Consider the following 15,202-nt stretch of genomic DNA (forward strand, 5'->3'; position numbering starts at 1 on the left):
ACATGATGTGAAATACGTGTGAATGAAGTTGGGTCAAAACAAATGTCATGAGGCCTCAGTTTCACTTGAGGATACAAATGACTGGAGACCTATGAGAGACTTATATGTGACCTATGTTCACCTTGTCCCATCTTGGGAATATGGTTCTTTACAGTGAACTCGCATTACAATGCAGAGTTTCTACATCTTTTTTGGCCATCAGTTATGATGCTACGACACCATTTATTTGTGTGATCCTGAGCCATTCCCATTGACTTTAAAATAACTTTAGCATTAAATGTTTTGGTGCCCAACTTTTTTTAATGTTGGAGTTTGAGGGAGTGCATTGCTATGGATGAAATTACCTTTCATTTTCATGATATGGGTTTCAATTTAATCCCAGTGTAAGAAGTAAACACTGAGGCACCTTAAAAAGGTATAATCTTTTCAATTCCTCAAATTGTTGAATATTTAGAGAGATATGAAAATGAGCATCAAGCTTTTTAAATACTAAAGCGCAGCTCGAGCCTTTATTACAACTTAAAATGGTCACACAATTTTTGTTTGAGTACTGTAATCAGTTCTGGTTCTTAGACTTTCTGGTGGCCATCTTGGGGTGGGAGTGGGTGCACAGGTTAGTGACAATGGTTCCATGGTTGAGATGCTCCAGGTACACGACGAGGCTGGGGAAGACGGGATCTTGCAGTCCAGCTTCATAACTCCCTGAAATTGGCAACACAAGCAGAAAGAGTGGTAAGGAAGGTGTATAGTGTGCCTGCCTTCATTGGTTTTGGCATTGAGTATAAGAGTTAGGAAGTCATGATGCAACTCTATATGGCTTTTGTTCAGCCATTATTGGAATAGTGCATGCAGTTATAAGAATATCAGTACAGGGAGGATGTAAAGTGTTTGGAGAGGGTGCTAGAGGTTTTCCAGAAGGCTGCCTAGATTAGCTTTTATTTGCCTCAAGGAGAAGTTGGACAAACTTGGATTATTTTCTCTAGAATGCCAAAGAGACCTGATAGAAGTATATGAATTATAGACACTGAACCTTCAAGTTCAAGTGAGTTTATTGTCATGTGTCCCTGATAGGACAATGAAATGCTTGCTTTGCTTCAGCACACAGAACATAGTAGGCATTTACTACAAAACAGTTCAATGTATCCATATACTATAATATAAATATATACACACATGAATAAATAAAATGATAAAGTGCAAATAACAGATGATTGGTTATTAATAATCAAAGTTTTGTCCGAGCCAGGTTTAATAGCCTGATGGCTGTGGGGAAGTAGCTATTCCTGAACCTGGTTGTTGCAGTCTTCAGGCTCCTGTACCTTCTACCTGAAGGTAGCAGGGAGATGAGTGTGTGGCCAGGATGGTGTGGGTCTTTGATGATACTTCCAGCCTTTTTGAGGCAGCGACTGCGATAGATCCCCTCGATGGAAGGGAGGTCAGAGCCGATGATGGACTAGGCAGTGTTTACTACTTTTTGTAGTCTTTTCCTATCCTGGAGAGGAAAATACCTTTTCCTCAGAGCGGAAATGTCAAAGACTAGAGAGCACGACTTTAAGGTGAGAGGGACAAGGTTTAAAGGAGGCAACTGCAATAGTGGTATTTAAAAAAACATTTAAATAAACACATGGAATGAAGAGCTGTGGGATTGGTTAATCTTGGCATCATGTTCAACCCAGACATTGTGGGCTGAAGGGCATGTTCCCGTCCTGTGCTTTTCTAAGTTCTATGTTCTTGTAGGAGCAAATAAGGCAAATGGGAGATGTAGGGAGTGTTCAAAGCCGTGAGCAAGTTATGAGAATAGACGTGAGAAATGGGCAGGAGGCAGAACAAGGGGCAAGGATCTCGGGAGGTGACGTGGTGACCTGTTGTGATCAGAAATGCTCTCCTGATAAAGTTGCCAAAACAGATCTAATAGTTACTTCCACAGAAGGAACTGGACATGTCATTGTCATTAATGACCAGAGAGATGATATCATTAAAAACTCTTTCAAAGGATGTTCCAGTCACTGTGGGCTGAATGGCCTCCTGTGGTGTTTGGTTTTGTTTCATGAGATATAAACAGTAACCTGTGGCATATCATGCATCTGGGACTATAGATTTAAACTGTACTTTGAAGCATGTACTAGTGCCATGTGAAGGAAGATGGGAGAGCATTATTTTAATGTTAATATCTTGCTTCTTTTCAGAATATTCTGGTGATTGCAACTGATCTTGAATATCATCCACAACCAGCCGATACTTTGATGGGAAAGACAACCAGTCACTGACTGCTTTGGTTACCTTAAACGATCTGGCCATTTACTAAACTGGGATTTTATCTAAGGCTCAATTTTCTGCATGTTGTCAAATATTAATTTCTAGCTTGTTGGCTTTTAATCCAATATATTGCCAAAAAAAAGCTATTGTTAAACTCTATATGCAGAGTTTTTATATATTTCCAAATCTGAACTTTTGTTTAGGACTTTCATGTCCAAGAAAATTGTGCAGAAAGTGATCGCTTCTGAAATCTTCCTGCAAACGCTTTTGGGGAAAATATAAAGCAAAGATCAGGAAATTAAGAGGAACCAAGCTTTTCCTCTAACAAGTAAAAGTAATTGTGAAGTTTCATCATTTTTTATCGCTACTTTTCGTTGAGAAAGGGGTTGCGAGAAACTGTTGGTGTTTTGGAACAATTTTCATTTGAGCTCAACAATTTGCTCTGAGCCCCAAACAGTGCAAATTCCTCAGCATATCTGCGCATGGATATTTGTTATACCTAATAGTCGTGAAACAACCTGCAAACTCTCTGTAGAGGCGCCTTCACTTTTCTTGCTGAGCTATACAAAAATAAAGATATGAAAGAAAAAGCAGATTTATTTATTTTTAGAGGTCAGAAATGAGAAGAAAAACCTACATGTTTTCAGTTGTGTGTTCTGCCAGTCATGATTCACTCCTCCTCAGAGACCCCTGATTAGCATCAGTTTTAAATCAGTAGATTTCCTACACTTTCTTCTGGGGTTCCATGTAATGTCTCCTTTCATTGATATACAAGTACTGACAATTACATATTGGGGCTTATATGATCCATCTTTCCAAGATGCATCTGAAATAAACCAATTCTGGGTATTCTTCAGAAATGAATATAAATGAATATTCCTCGAGGACTGAATCTTCTGATCTTTCCCACACACTGGCTGTTATTTCTTTTGTCACAAGAAATTTCTGTTCACCATTGTGCCATCCAGTAGGCTCTGGTAATGGTGTTTACTGAACATGTAGGATCATTCATGCATTGCTTTGTGTAATAATGTTGTGAGCCTACTGTCAACACACTGATCACGAGAACGCATCTCCCAAACAAGTCCCAGCATTTCAACATGGCCCGCGTCATGAAAACGATTCAAAATTGTGGTTAACATAGGAAAGTAAGTAAGTAAAAGCCCTGACCCACGGTGCGAGTTTATTCAAGAGCTCTCCCGAGTTTAAAAAAAAATCAAACTCGTGGTAAGCACGGAGAATGAACGTAGCAGGTACGTCGGAGTTCGGGGACGTCTCTTGGTGCTCGTAACGCTAACGGCAGGCACTCGGGAAGACTCGCTAACGGCAGGTAAGCACGGGAAGACTCGTGAAGATTTTTCAACACATTGAAAAATGTCCACGAGAGCCCCGAGTACCGACGAGTGGCCATTACCGTAAATCTCCGAGTTTGAATCAGGGCAAACTCGGGAGAGCTCTTGGAATGAACTTGCACCGTGGGACAGGGCTATTAGTAAGTAAGTTTATTGGCCAAGTATTCACATACAAGGAATTTGCCTTGGTGCTCTGCCCACAAGTAACAACATGACATTCAGTGACAGTTACGAATGATTCCGAAAACACTAAACATTAATAAGAATAAAACATTAATGATAAAACATCATTGCAAACACCAAACAACAGCAAGTTCACACTGCATGGAAACACTGTGTTCTTTCATATCTTAAATTTGAGGTAAAATCTGAAAATGCTGGAAACATTGAGCAGGTCAGGTGGCATCTTTGAAGAAGAAAGAGTTGATGTTTCAGGTCTGGAACCCTTTGTAAGAACTGATTATGGTTATGGGTCTAGGACCCGAGACATTAATTGTTTCTCTCTCCAGAGAGGCTGCCTGAGCTGCTGAGCATTGCCTGCATTTGCTGATTTTATTTCAGATTTCCATTATCTGCGGTTTATCTTTACTTTTATTTTTTTCTTCAATTTGAGATCAAGTTTTCATGCGACAAACTCGCACAACACCTTGTGAGAAAATATTACTTCCCTAGTTTTGCTTGTATCAGATTGTGAGAATTAAAGGTCTTCAAAATGAAGAAGGGTTTCGGCCCGAAACGTTGCCTATCTCCTTCGCTCCATAGATGCTGCTGCACCCGCTGAGTTTCTCCAGCATTTTTGTGTACCTTCGATTTTCCAGCATCTGCAGTTCCTTCTTAAACCCAATGCTGATCACACTTCTAAAGCATTTATCTTCCTCGGTAACCATTACGGCCCTGCAACGCAATAGTATCATAACTTCAAAATATACATTCTTGTATAATCACTTTAGTCAAGATATGAGATGTTAGATTGAATTGCACATTCTATAAATAGCTTTACTCGACATTACTAATGGTGATGAAAAAAATATTTTGATTAACAAAGATATCAGTTGGAAATTAGAAAATGTTATCTACTGTAGATGATGCATCTAGAGATCCAGATCCCATTCCCAGCACCGAAACAGGGTTGAATCCAGTTGACGATATCTTGGATGTACAGATCTAATTCACAGATGACTTTAAGGCAATGTTCTATCCTTATTGCATCTAACTTTGATGTGATTCTGGGCCGGACACAGCCCCAAGCTAATTGGCCATTCCAAAACTCCACAATAACAAAAATAGATGAAGATTTGGCCCAAGGACTGTGGTTCTGCAGGTCAAAAGCAAATCCAGCCCAGACAAAACCTGCAAAATCTTCATCAAAAATCATGCCATGTGGCTGTGTTGTGTTTGGATGCTGGCGGTGGGCCAGTCTTGTTGAGCCATAGGATATTCAGGACGGGTTATATCACACATGATATGATGTTATGTAATTGCCAAATGAGTTCGCTGGGAAGAGAAGGGTAGAAATAGTAACCAAGGCTGGAGATGATAAGCGGGGAAGACACAAAGAAGCAGATGGTGTTACCTGATAAGAAAGGAAGGTGAGGATTGAAATGTCGATCCAGTGGGAGGGATGAAGGATAGGGCCTGTTTCCATTCTGTATCTTTAAACTAAACTCTAAACTAAGCTACCCGGTGGAAACCCATGGGCTCACAGGAAGAGCGTGCAAACTCCACACAGATAACACCCAAGGTCAGTTTCTGGCATTGCATATGTGCTGCTTTATCAGCTCTATCTGAAGGAGGGTGGTGACACGAAACATTGCCTGTCCAAGTTCTCCAGAGATGCTGCCTGACCTGCAGAGTTACTCCAGCACATTGAGACTTTAGTACATCACTGTGTTGTGTTTGGACACTCCTTCCTGTATTATGATCATGAACAAATGGTCTGGCAGTTCTGATTGTTCACATAACTAATGTAGTGTTTCTATTTTCTCCCTAACAGTTTCTACAACATTTAAATCCATTATCATTATTGTTACAATTCTGATTGGCAGAAAACATAAATTATGTGACAGAGCGTGAAATAGACTGTGGCTTTTTGTTAGTTTGAAGTTGGCAGTTAGTTTTATAGTGCTGCTTGGTGCTGAGCTGTAAAGAATTAACTTGCTGATGTTTTACTACCCTTTAATAAGTAGGAGAACTCCACCAACCATTTAAATAATTCAAGTTCAATTTGATTCAAATTTATCCCACAATACACAATGTGTGATAACTAATCTTCAATCCATGCAAACACATCTACCCTAATAAAGGGAGCTACCATCTAGTACATCAGACTTTACATTGATCCAGTGGCAGTTCCAGTCCAGGAGAGGAGTGGCCATTAAATGAAGGCAGTCACCAACCATTGTTAACAACTTCAGAAGGTTTTGTTTGTAATTGAAAGTGAAATAAAGTATTTTTAAGTTAATTTTTTTTGTTATTAATTTTTTTAAATATAATCTTTAAGTGTCTAATATCCGAAACATTTAAAAACACAACAAATACCATGAACATCAATGAGTGGTCAAAGCCCGTCAGGTTGTGTTGAGGGCACTGCTTGGGGCCTGGTCACCTCTTGTGGTGCTTTGCATCCCTTTCATAAGGCACGGGCCTCCAGCAAGTTACATGGATAGGACAGGTTTGGAGGGATATGGACCAAACATGGGCAAGTGGGACCAGTGTTGCTGGGACATGTTGGCCGGTATGGGCAAGTTGTGCCGAAGGGCCTATTTCCACATTGTATCACTCTATGTCGCCATGGTATGCCCCTTCCCTAGTCTGCTGTGGCAGGTAAAAGCAGCCATGGGGTGAGAGAATAGCCTTGCTTTCTTATTTTAGATTCCAATTCCCACTGTTCCTTACGTCTGAACAAATACTGCAATTAAATTACAAAAGTGCTGTGTAAAGAGGTACAGAACTCGTGGCTCGCCTTAAAAATACCTGCTATGGATAGGTGACCATTTGGGCAACCAAAAGGAGTTCAGAGAAGCAGAGACCAAATGTTCGAAATCCTCCTCCAGACAATACAAGCAGCATATTTAGTAAAGCTGAGGTCTCGTGGTAGCAAAATAATTCTCTGAAGCAGACAGGCTGAGTCCTTGGCATTCTGTTATATCACACAGGACATCACAAGTTATTAAAGATTTATTTCCAATTGAAGTGTACAAAATCATGAGAGGAATAGATCGGGTAGATGCACAAAGTGTTTTGCCCAGAGTAGGGGAATCGAGAACCAGAGGACATAGGTTTAAGGTGAGGGTGAGGGAGGGGGGGGGGGGAGGGGGGGGAGGGGGGGGGGGGGAAGGAGGGGAAGGAGGGGAAGGAGGGGAAGGAGGGGAAGGAAGGGAAGGAAGGAAGGGAAAGAAGATTTAACAGGAACCTGAGGGATAACTTTTTCACACAAAGGGTGGTGGGGATATGGAACAAGCTGCCGGAGGAGGTATTTGAGGCAGGGACTATGCAACTTTTAAGAAACATACAGACAGGTACATGAATATGACAAGTTTAGAGGAATATAGGCCAAAGGCAGACAGGTGGGACTAGTGTAGATGGCACATGTTGGTCATTGTGGGCAAGTTGGGCCGAAGGGCCTGTTTCCATGCTGTATCACTCTATGACTCTATGAACATATTTAGAATCGTACAGCCTTGCAACACACAATGTAGAGACAAACAAAACGGGCTACTTGATCTGACATGTTTTATTGTGCTCCTGTTTGACCCAAGCCCTGTCTCACTTCTCTTTATCACACCCTTTTAGTATTCACTTCTATTTCTTGCTCCTTAATATGTCAACAACCCTTTGTTTAATTGTATCTGTATGATTGCTTCAACTACCACTCCTTGCAACAAGTTCCCCATTTGATTTTTCCCTCGGGGCAAAGAATTTCCAAAATTGCTCTGCTCCCCACCAGTTGATATTCCCCGTCTGTCAAACCACATCTGCAGTAAACACAAGGCAGGGGACTTTTAAGAGCCCGGTTTTAACAGTGTTTCTTAATAACAATGTTAGTCCTGGTCCTGCTTTTATCATCTTTGACACCTATTAGTTACAGTGCCTCTGTGGTGACCAGAATTGCTCACAAATCTACCACTTCTTCAAAATCTAGTTCCTGGGTTACTCATCTCAGTAAAGTACACGTCAAAAATCAGTTTTCAGGAAGGATTAATGCTGATGTTTCAATAAAGTGCTGAGTTAGTGCTGTGCTGCTGGACCTGCACTCCATCAAAGCAAAAGCTGCCTGAATTTATAAAATGCTGTGTACAAATCAGCAGAATAGAACTCTGATAACCCGGCTCCCTTGGGATTTTGGAATGCTGCACCAGCAGGTTTTCTGGACTATTGGATATTAACGCATAACACATTTACTTTTGAACAAATTCCAATGAACTTAGCACATGCTGTCAATAGGATTCTGTAAATCGAAACAGTTTCAAGTTGGTTACAAACTGCGTAATGTACTATGAACTACAGTAACAACTTCAGTTTTATACTACAGCAAATATTATATTTCAAATAACCAGAATAAACATGAAAATAAATAAACAAAGGAATACAAGCAGCACAAACAGGAGATTTGGAATCTGATAAAGGAAAAACCCCAAAATGTCCACACCCTCTCTACACACCAATGATACAAACTGTACCAACCAGCTCCATGCCATGCTGATGAAGGCAGGAAATACGTGGCAATTTCTGTAACCAGATCACACATTCAGACACTTGAGATTGAACCCTGGTGTAAAGTTATGAAGCATCATACAGACACTGCTTTTTTTTAATAGAACAAAGGTGGCTTTCTGTACATTTTTAAAGTGAACAACTGTGTTTGCTTCGGAATTAAAGTGCCATCAACAATATGCCAAAGAAGATCAAAAATAATAAATTCCAATTAAAATCCAGCTTTCAAGTTCTCATTCACCTGAAACTTGACAGTGCCAGATTTGACAAGTACACTAACTGATGTCATTCTTGTCAGCTTTCATTTCAGATGGCATTCATTCCTGTCAGCAGAAATTCAATTCTTGGAGCTGGTGATGAGTACTCGTTGTTCTAGATCAACAATGTGCGCTCTTTACACAAAATATTCACAGATTGGATAACCAATAATATTCTGTACACAATAATATTCAATCACTTTTTTAGTTTAGTTTATTATTGGCACAATAAAACCTTTTGTTTGAGTGCTGTCCAGTCAAAGAAAAGACTACATATAAATACAATCGTTGGCCAGAGTGCGAGGATAAAGGATAAAGGGTACAACCTATTAGTGCAGAGATTTCAAGTTTGCCAAAGTCTGCTTAAAGATAGTTCAACAGTCTCCAATGAGATGCATGAGAGGTCAGGACCACTCTCTAGCTGAGGAAAGGGCCATTCTGTTACCTGATAGGAGCTGGGAAGAAACAGTTCCTGAATCTGGAGGTGTGCAGTTTCAAACTACTGTACCTCCTGCCTAATGGGAGAGAGCAGAAGAGGAAATGACCAGGGTAAGAATGGTCCTTGATTATGCTGGTGGCCTTGTCGAGGCAGCGTGAGTATAGTTGGAATCCATGGAAGGGAGGCTGGTTTGTGCGATGGTCTGGGCAATGTGGACATTCTCTACAATTTCTTGCGGCCTTGAATGGAACTGTTCCCAAACCAGGCTGTGATGCATCCTGATAAGGTGGTTTCTACAGCACACCTGTAGAAGTTGGGGACATGTCAAACTTTCTAAACCTTCTAAGGAAGTAGAGGTGTTGGTGTGCTTTCTTGGCCATAGCTTCAATGTGGCTGGTCCAGGAAAAATATGTGGTGATATTTATTCCTAGGAACTTGAAGCTTTTGTCCATGTCTAATTCGGCACCATCAATGTAGACTGGGGTGTGTGTACTGCTTCACTTCCTGAAGTTAATCACTATTTCCTTTGTCTCGCTAACATTGAGGAAGAGGGTGTTGTCTAAGCACCAAGTTACAAGGTTCCCAATCTCCTTTCTGTACTCTGTCTTGTCATTATTCTATAACTGGCCCACTCCAGTGGTGCCGTCTGCAAACCTGTCAATTGAGTTGGATTGGTATTCCACTGCACGGTCGATAGTATATAAGATGTGTTATAGGGGATTGAGAACTTATTCTTGCAGGGCACCAATAGGCAATGGGTGCAGGAGTAGGCCATTCGGCTCTTCGAGCCAGCACTGCCATTCAATGTGATCATGGCTGATCATCCCCAATCAGTACCCCGTTCCTGCCTTCTCCCCATATCCACTGACTCCGCTATTTTTAAGAGCCCTATCTAGCTCTCTCTTGAAAGCATCCAGAAAACCTGCCTCCACTGCCCTCTGAGGCAGAAAATTCCACAGACTCACCACTCTGTGAGAAAAAGTGTTTCCTTGTCTCCGTTCTAAATGACTTACTCCTTTTTCTTAAACTGCGGCCCCTGGTTCTGGACTCCCCCAACATGGGAAACATGTTTCATGCCTCTAGCTTGTCCAAACCCTTAACAATCTTACATGTTTCAATGAGAGTAAACAAGCCCAGCTGCTCCATTCTTTCAGCATATGACAGTCCCGCCATACCGGGAATTAACCTTGTAAACCTACGCTGCACTCCCGCAATAGCACTGTTGAGAATTATCGTAGACTGATCTGTGCCCTATCCTCACTGATTGTGGTCAGTGGGTCCGGAAGTTGATGATCCATTTGCACAAAGGAGTGCTGACTCCACGTTCCACAGGTGTGGAGATGTGCTTGGATGGGATAATGGCATTGAAAGCAGAGTTGTAGTCGAAGAGTAGGTGTCTGACGTAGGTGTCTTTCTGGGATGAGTGCAGGGCTAGGGCGATGGCATCATCCGTGGACCTGTTGTGGCGGTTGGCGAACTGCAGTGTATGAAGGCTACTTGATAGACTGGAGTTAATATGCGACTTAACCAGCCTCTCAAAGCACTTAATGACAGTAGGTGTCAAGGTCAGTAAACGGTAGTCATTAAGGCATGAGATTTTGATTGTCTTTGACACCAGGATGATAGTGGTCTTCCTGAAGCAGATGGGTACCTCAGAATGGAGTAGGAGAGGTTAAAGATGTCCATGAACACTCCTGCCAGTTGGTCCGTGCTTGTCATAATGATGCAGCCAGAGAATCCATCCGGGCCAGTTGCTTTTCATGGGTTCACCCTCAGGAAAGCCGATCTCACCTCTGCAACGGTGACAGAACAGGCACAGTCGAGACTGTCAGGACAGATGTTATTGCCCTGTTGACCTTCTGCTTAAAGTGAGCATAGAATGCATTGTTCATCAGAGTGGGATGCGCTATCGCCAGAGATGCTGCCTGACTTTGCTTGATAGCCCATTATAGATATCAGGCTTGCTATGTGTTGGAAAGAACTGCAGATGCTGGTTTAAATCAAAGATAGACACAAAATGCTGGAGTAAGTCTGAAGTCTGAAGTCTGAAGAAGGGTCTCGACCCAAAACGTCACCCATTCCTTCTCTCCAGAGATACTGCCTGTCCCGCTGAGTTACCCCAGCATTTGTGTCTATCAGGCCTTGCTATAGTTGACGGGTGTTCGAGTGGTTACGCTGGGACTCTAGTTTGTCTTTTAGCATCCCGGTTGACCTGAGCAAAGATCACAGCAAGATTTCTTGTACCACTCGGGATCGTTTGACTCGTACACTTAGATTGGACTTGTACATCACAGATTGGATACCGTCCCACTCACAAGTATTACTTCCCCATTTTGGAATCATACTCACAAATAAGGTAATAAATTAGTATTAATCAAATAATGCCACAATGGTCATTCCATTTGAATTAGAGTTTTATAAAGGGTAAATGCAGAAAATAAAGTTTTAATTTATCTCATGTGAGAAAGGAATGGATTATGTAACAATCTTAATACTCTCTGGCTATAATCCATTTGGAGTGGCTGTTTGAGGTCTGGAAACCATCTCTGGAAAAGGTAAGGAAATGTGGAGTGCAGATACTGGGTCCAAGCATTGTACCACAAGGTCAGGTTGCACACATTAAAGTTCTATTCCCTTGAGTACAGAAATAAAGAGGTGATTTAATGCAATTTTGAATATGATTGAAGGGGTTGATAGGGAAATCAGATGCATATTTGGGGAACAATATAAGTGCTGGAGTAACACAGCGGGCCAGGCAGCATCTGTGGAGAACATGCATTGGTTACATTTTGGGCCAGGACTCTTCTTCAGACTAATTGTGTTGAGGGGAAGACAGCTGGAAGGGAGGAGAGACAGGACAAAGCTGGCCAGGCGATAGGTGGATATAGGTGAGGGTTTTTTTTGGATAGACAGATGGTTGCACAAAGACCAGAGATGAAAAAAATAAAAATGTGAGATAAGGATTGACGAATAGTGAAGCCAGAGGAAGGAATGTAGAGGGAAGGCATAAACAGGTCCGAGTCCAGGCGGGGTGCAGGGAAGAGAGGGGAGAGGGATGGAAAAGTTGGGGGGTGATTTTAGTTATCTACCTCAAACCGGAGAATTCAATGTTCCTACTGTTGGGTTGTATACTACCCAAGTGGCACATGAGGATTTGTTCCTCCACTTTGCATGTGGCATCACTCTGACAATGTACGAGGCCCAGGACAGGAACGTAAGTATGGGAATGGGAAGAGGAGATAAAATGGTTAGCAACTGGGAGAACCAGTAGGCCTTTGCGGACTGAGTGCAAGTGTTCAGCAAAACGATTATCAAGTCTACACTTGGTCTCGTCGATGTACAGGAGGCCACATCAGGAATACCCGATGCAGCAGATGAGTTTAGAGGAGGTGCGCGTGAACCTCTGTCTCACCTGGGAGGATTACTGGGGTCCCTGGATGGATGTGAGGGAGGGGGTATGCCTGACCCGCTGAGTTACTCCAGCACTTTGTGCCTTTTTATGTAAACCGGCATCTGCAGTTTTCTTGTTTCTATGGTATAATCTATGGTAAGTGATAAGCCATTCAGTGGTAACATTGGGAAGCATTTCTTCATAAAAAAGTTCGTCAAGTTTATTGTCATATGCACAAGAACAGTCAGGTACAGGTACAATTGACTCAAAGTAGTGGAGTCTACAAACAGATCAACCAGAACTGCTTGAAGGGCTGAATTGCCTACACCCGCATTTAATTTGTATGTTTTTGTATGTCAGTTATATTCTCATTCAGTGGTCAAACTGGTTCTAGTGGTGGAATGCCCCATTTCTATATTCCTTTACCATTAATTTGAAATGCCAGCATTTAGTTTCACATCATATGATACGCAGGGTGTTGAAATACTGTATTTGCTGTTAAACTGCTGTACACCTTGATGCATCATCTGAGTAATATCGTGTTTCAACTTAAAACAGAGCCAAGATAAATTGACCAGGACTTCTGAGACATCCTCATTCCTTAGGTCACCCTCTTCCATCAAAGATGAGGTCTTCACACGTGTCTCCTCGGTGTTTCCTTTATCATTGTTGCTTTTTGACATATCTCGCATTCATTTTTCTCTATCTCTCTAGAGCACCGTCATTATCTCTCATTTCCCTTTCCTCTGACTCCAAGTCTGAAGAAGGGTCTTGACCCGAAACGTCACCTATTCCTTTTCTCCAGAGATGCTGTCTGTCCCACTGAGTTACTCCAGCTTTTTGTGTCTATTTTCAAATTTGTAGGTTAATCGGCTGCCATAAAAATTGTAAATGGTCCCGTGTGGAGGATAGTGCTGGTGTATGGGAATCGCTGGTTGGTGCAGACTCGGCGGGCTGAAGGGCCTGTTTCCATGCTTCATCGCTGAACTAACCTGAACTAAAATTTCCATCCTGGGGAAAAGTTGCTGACTGCCTACCTTCTCTATGCCTCTCATATTTTTATATTCTTCAATCAGATCTTACTGCTACCTCTGGCATTTCAGAGAAAAAAAAATCAAGTCCCTTCAATCTCTCTGTGTGGCTAATGCCCCCCTCATCCAGGCATCATTCTGGTAAGGGACACAAACTGCAGAAGTAATCTATGTCTTTTTTTCTAAACCAGCAGCTGCAGTTCCTTGTTTCATAATTCTTGTAAATCTCCTCTGCACGCTTTCCAAAGTCTCCACATCCTTCCTGTAATGGGCAAACCGGAATTGCATGCAAACCTCAAAGTCCTAAAAAGCTGCATCATCACTTCTTGACTCTTATACTCAATGCCCTGGCCAATGAAGGCAAGCATAATATATGCGTTCAAAGCAGTGATACTGTATGTCAAGTTATATAAGCCTATTCACAAACCTATCTATTTGCTTGTCTATCTACCTATCTATGTACCTGTCAACGCATTTTTAAATGTTGTTACTATACCGGCCTCAATTACTTCCTCTGGCTGCTTGTTCCATCTGCCCATTGCCTTCTGTGTGAAAAAGGCTTGCATTACCCATATTATACCCCATTTGTCAACATTTTGTCCACTTATGAACCTACCAGCATCTCTATACTGTAACATCATGCCACATTTGTGTAGGAAGGAACTGCAGATGCTGGTTTAAACCGAAGACGGACACAAAAAGCTGGAGTAACTCAGCGGGACATGCAGCATATCTGGAGAGAAGGAATGGGTGATGTTTCGGGTCTCTCCAGAGATGCTGCCTGTCCCGCTGTTACTCCAGCTTTTTGTGTCTATCATCACACATTTCCTTTCCCCATGGTTCTGTGTCATTTGTACATTTGTCTATAGCACATTTCCAGCACCCAAAGGTCCCAGTTTACATCTTCAAAATTATCCCTTTTGAGCTACTAGCTCTGCTTAATGAATCCTCTGCCTGAATTAATAAATTACCTCCAGCACCAGTAACCTTGCTGAATGCCTTCTGAAAATTAAAATATATCCCCGTTACTCATTTCACTTTGCAACACTCTATGTAATACATCCTTAGATATGACTTCCCCTTCAAGGATCCGTGATGCTCTTTGATCAGGTTATGATTTTTTCCATTACTTCCTTGGTAATTGTTCTAGAAATTTTCCAACAAAAGATGTTCAGCTCATCAGCAAATGGTTATCCATTTTTCCCTTCCCTTCTCTTTTCGGATAAGGATATGACATTGGCAGGATTTCAATTCTCTGGCACCTCTCCAGAATCAAAGGGGGTTGAGTAGATAACAACAACTACATCCGCCATCTCATCCACAGTGACAGATGTTTCATTATTTGTGCAATCTTCTACTGTAATGACTGTCTAACTCTTGTGCCATTGCCCAGTTCCCCATAAATATTTCCCCAGCCTCAATCACTCACAGGGTTCAATGTTTGCTTGGAACTTTCTGTTCCTTATTTATAAGCTTAAAGAAACTCTCATTCTTCCTTTACATATTTCTTACTAGTAGGTTGGCCCTTGGTTTATTTTCATTTTCTTCTGGACTAATTGCTTTCTAAATTTGTCCCAGACTTAGCACTTACCACAAGCTTTTGTCCCTTTATTCACTTGCTCTTTGAACCTAATGTCTCTTTAACTTGTAGACACAAGGAACTGCAGATGCTGGTTTACCAAAAAGGGCACAAAGTGCTGGAGCAACTCAACAGGTAAGGCAGCATGTCTGGAGAACATACTGTAGATAGTGACGTTGAATAT

At 41.7% G+C, this 15,202-nt stretch overlaps 1 protein-coding gene and 1 long non-coding RNA gene across 3 annotated transcripts in view; one reads left to right on the top strand and one right to left on the bottom strand.

The window, feature by feature from the left end:
* The window catches only part of LOC116986468 (bactericidal permeability-increasing protein-like), a 69,856-nt gene that overhangs the window by 23,015 nt on the left and 31,639 nt on the right, over positions 1-15,202 (top strand). The window contains exon 15 of the mRNA XM_033042027.1: positions 2,187-2,251. Within this exon, the coding sequence (XP_032897918.1) occupies positions 2,187-2,251 (65 nt within the window). The remainder of the gene's footprint in view (positions 1-2,186; positions 2,252-15,202) is intronic.
* LOC116986471 lies at positions 71-8,411 on the bottom strand. Of its 2 annotated transcripts, none has more exons than XR_004415487.1 (3): positions 8,292-8,411; positions 4,413-4,502; positions 71-702 (listed from the first exon to the last, which is right to left on the bottom strand). It is a non-coding gene; the product is annotated as an uncharacterized LOC116986471 (long non-coding RNA). The 2 variants fall into 2 exon arrangements; XR_004415488.1 differs by lacking the exon at positions 8,292-8,411 and adding an exon at positions 6,582-6,740.

Source organism: Amblyraja radiata, chromosome 23, assembly GCF_010909765.2.
Source record: "Amblyraja radiata isolate CabotCenter1 chromosome 23, sAmbRad1.1.pri, whole genome shotgun sequence".
Taxonomy (NCBI): domain Eukaryota; kingdom Metazoa; phylum Chordata; class Chondrichthyes; order Rajiformes; family Rajidae; genus Amblyraja; species Amblyraja radiata.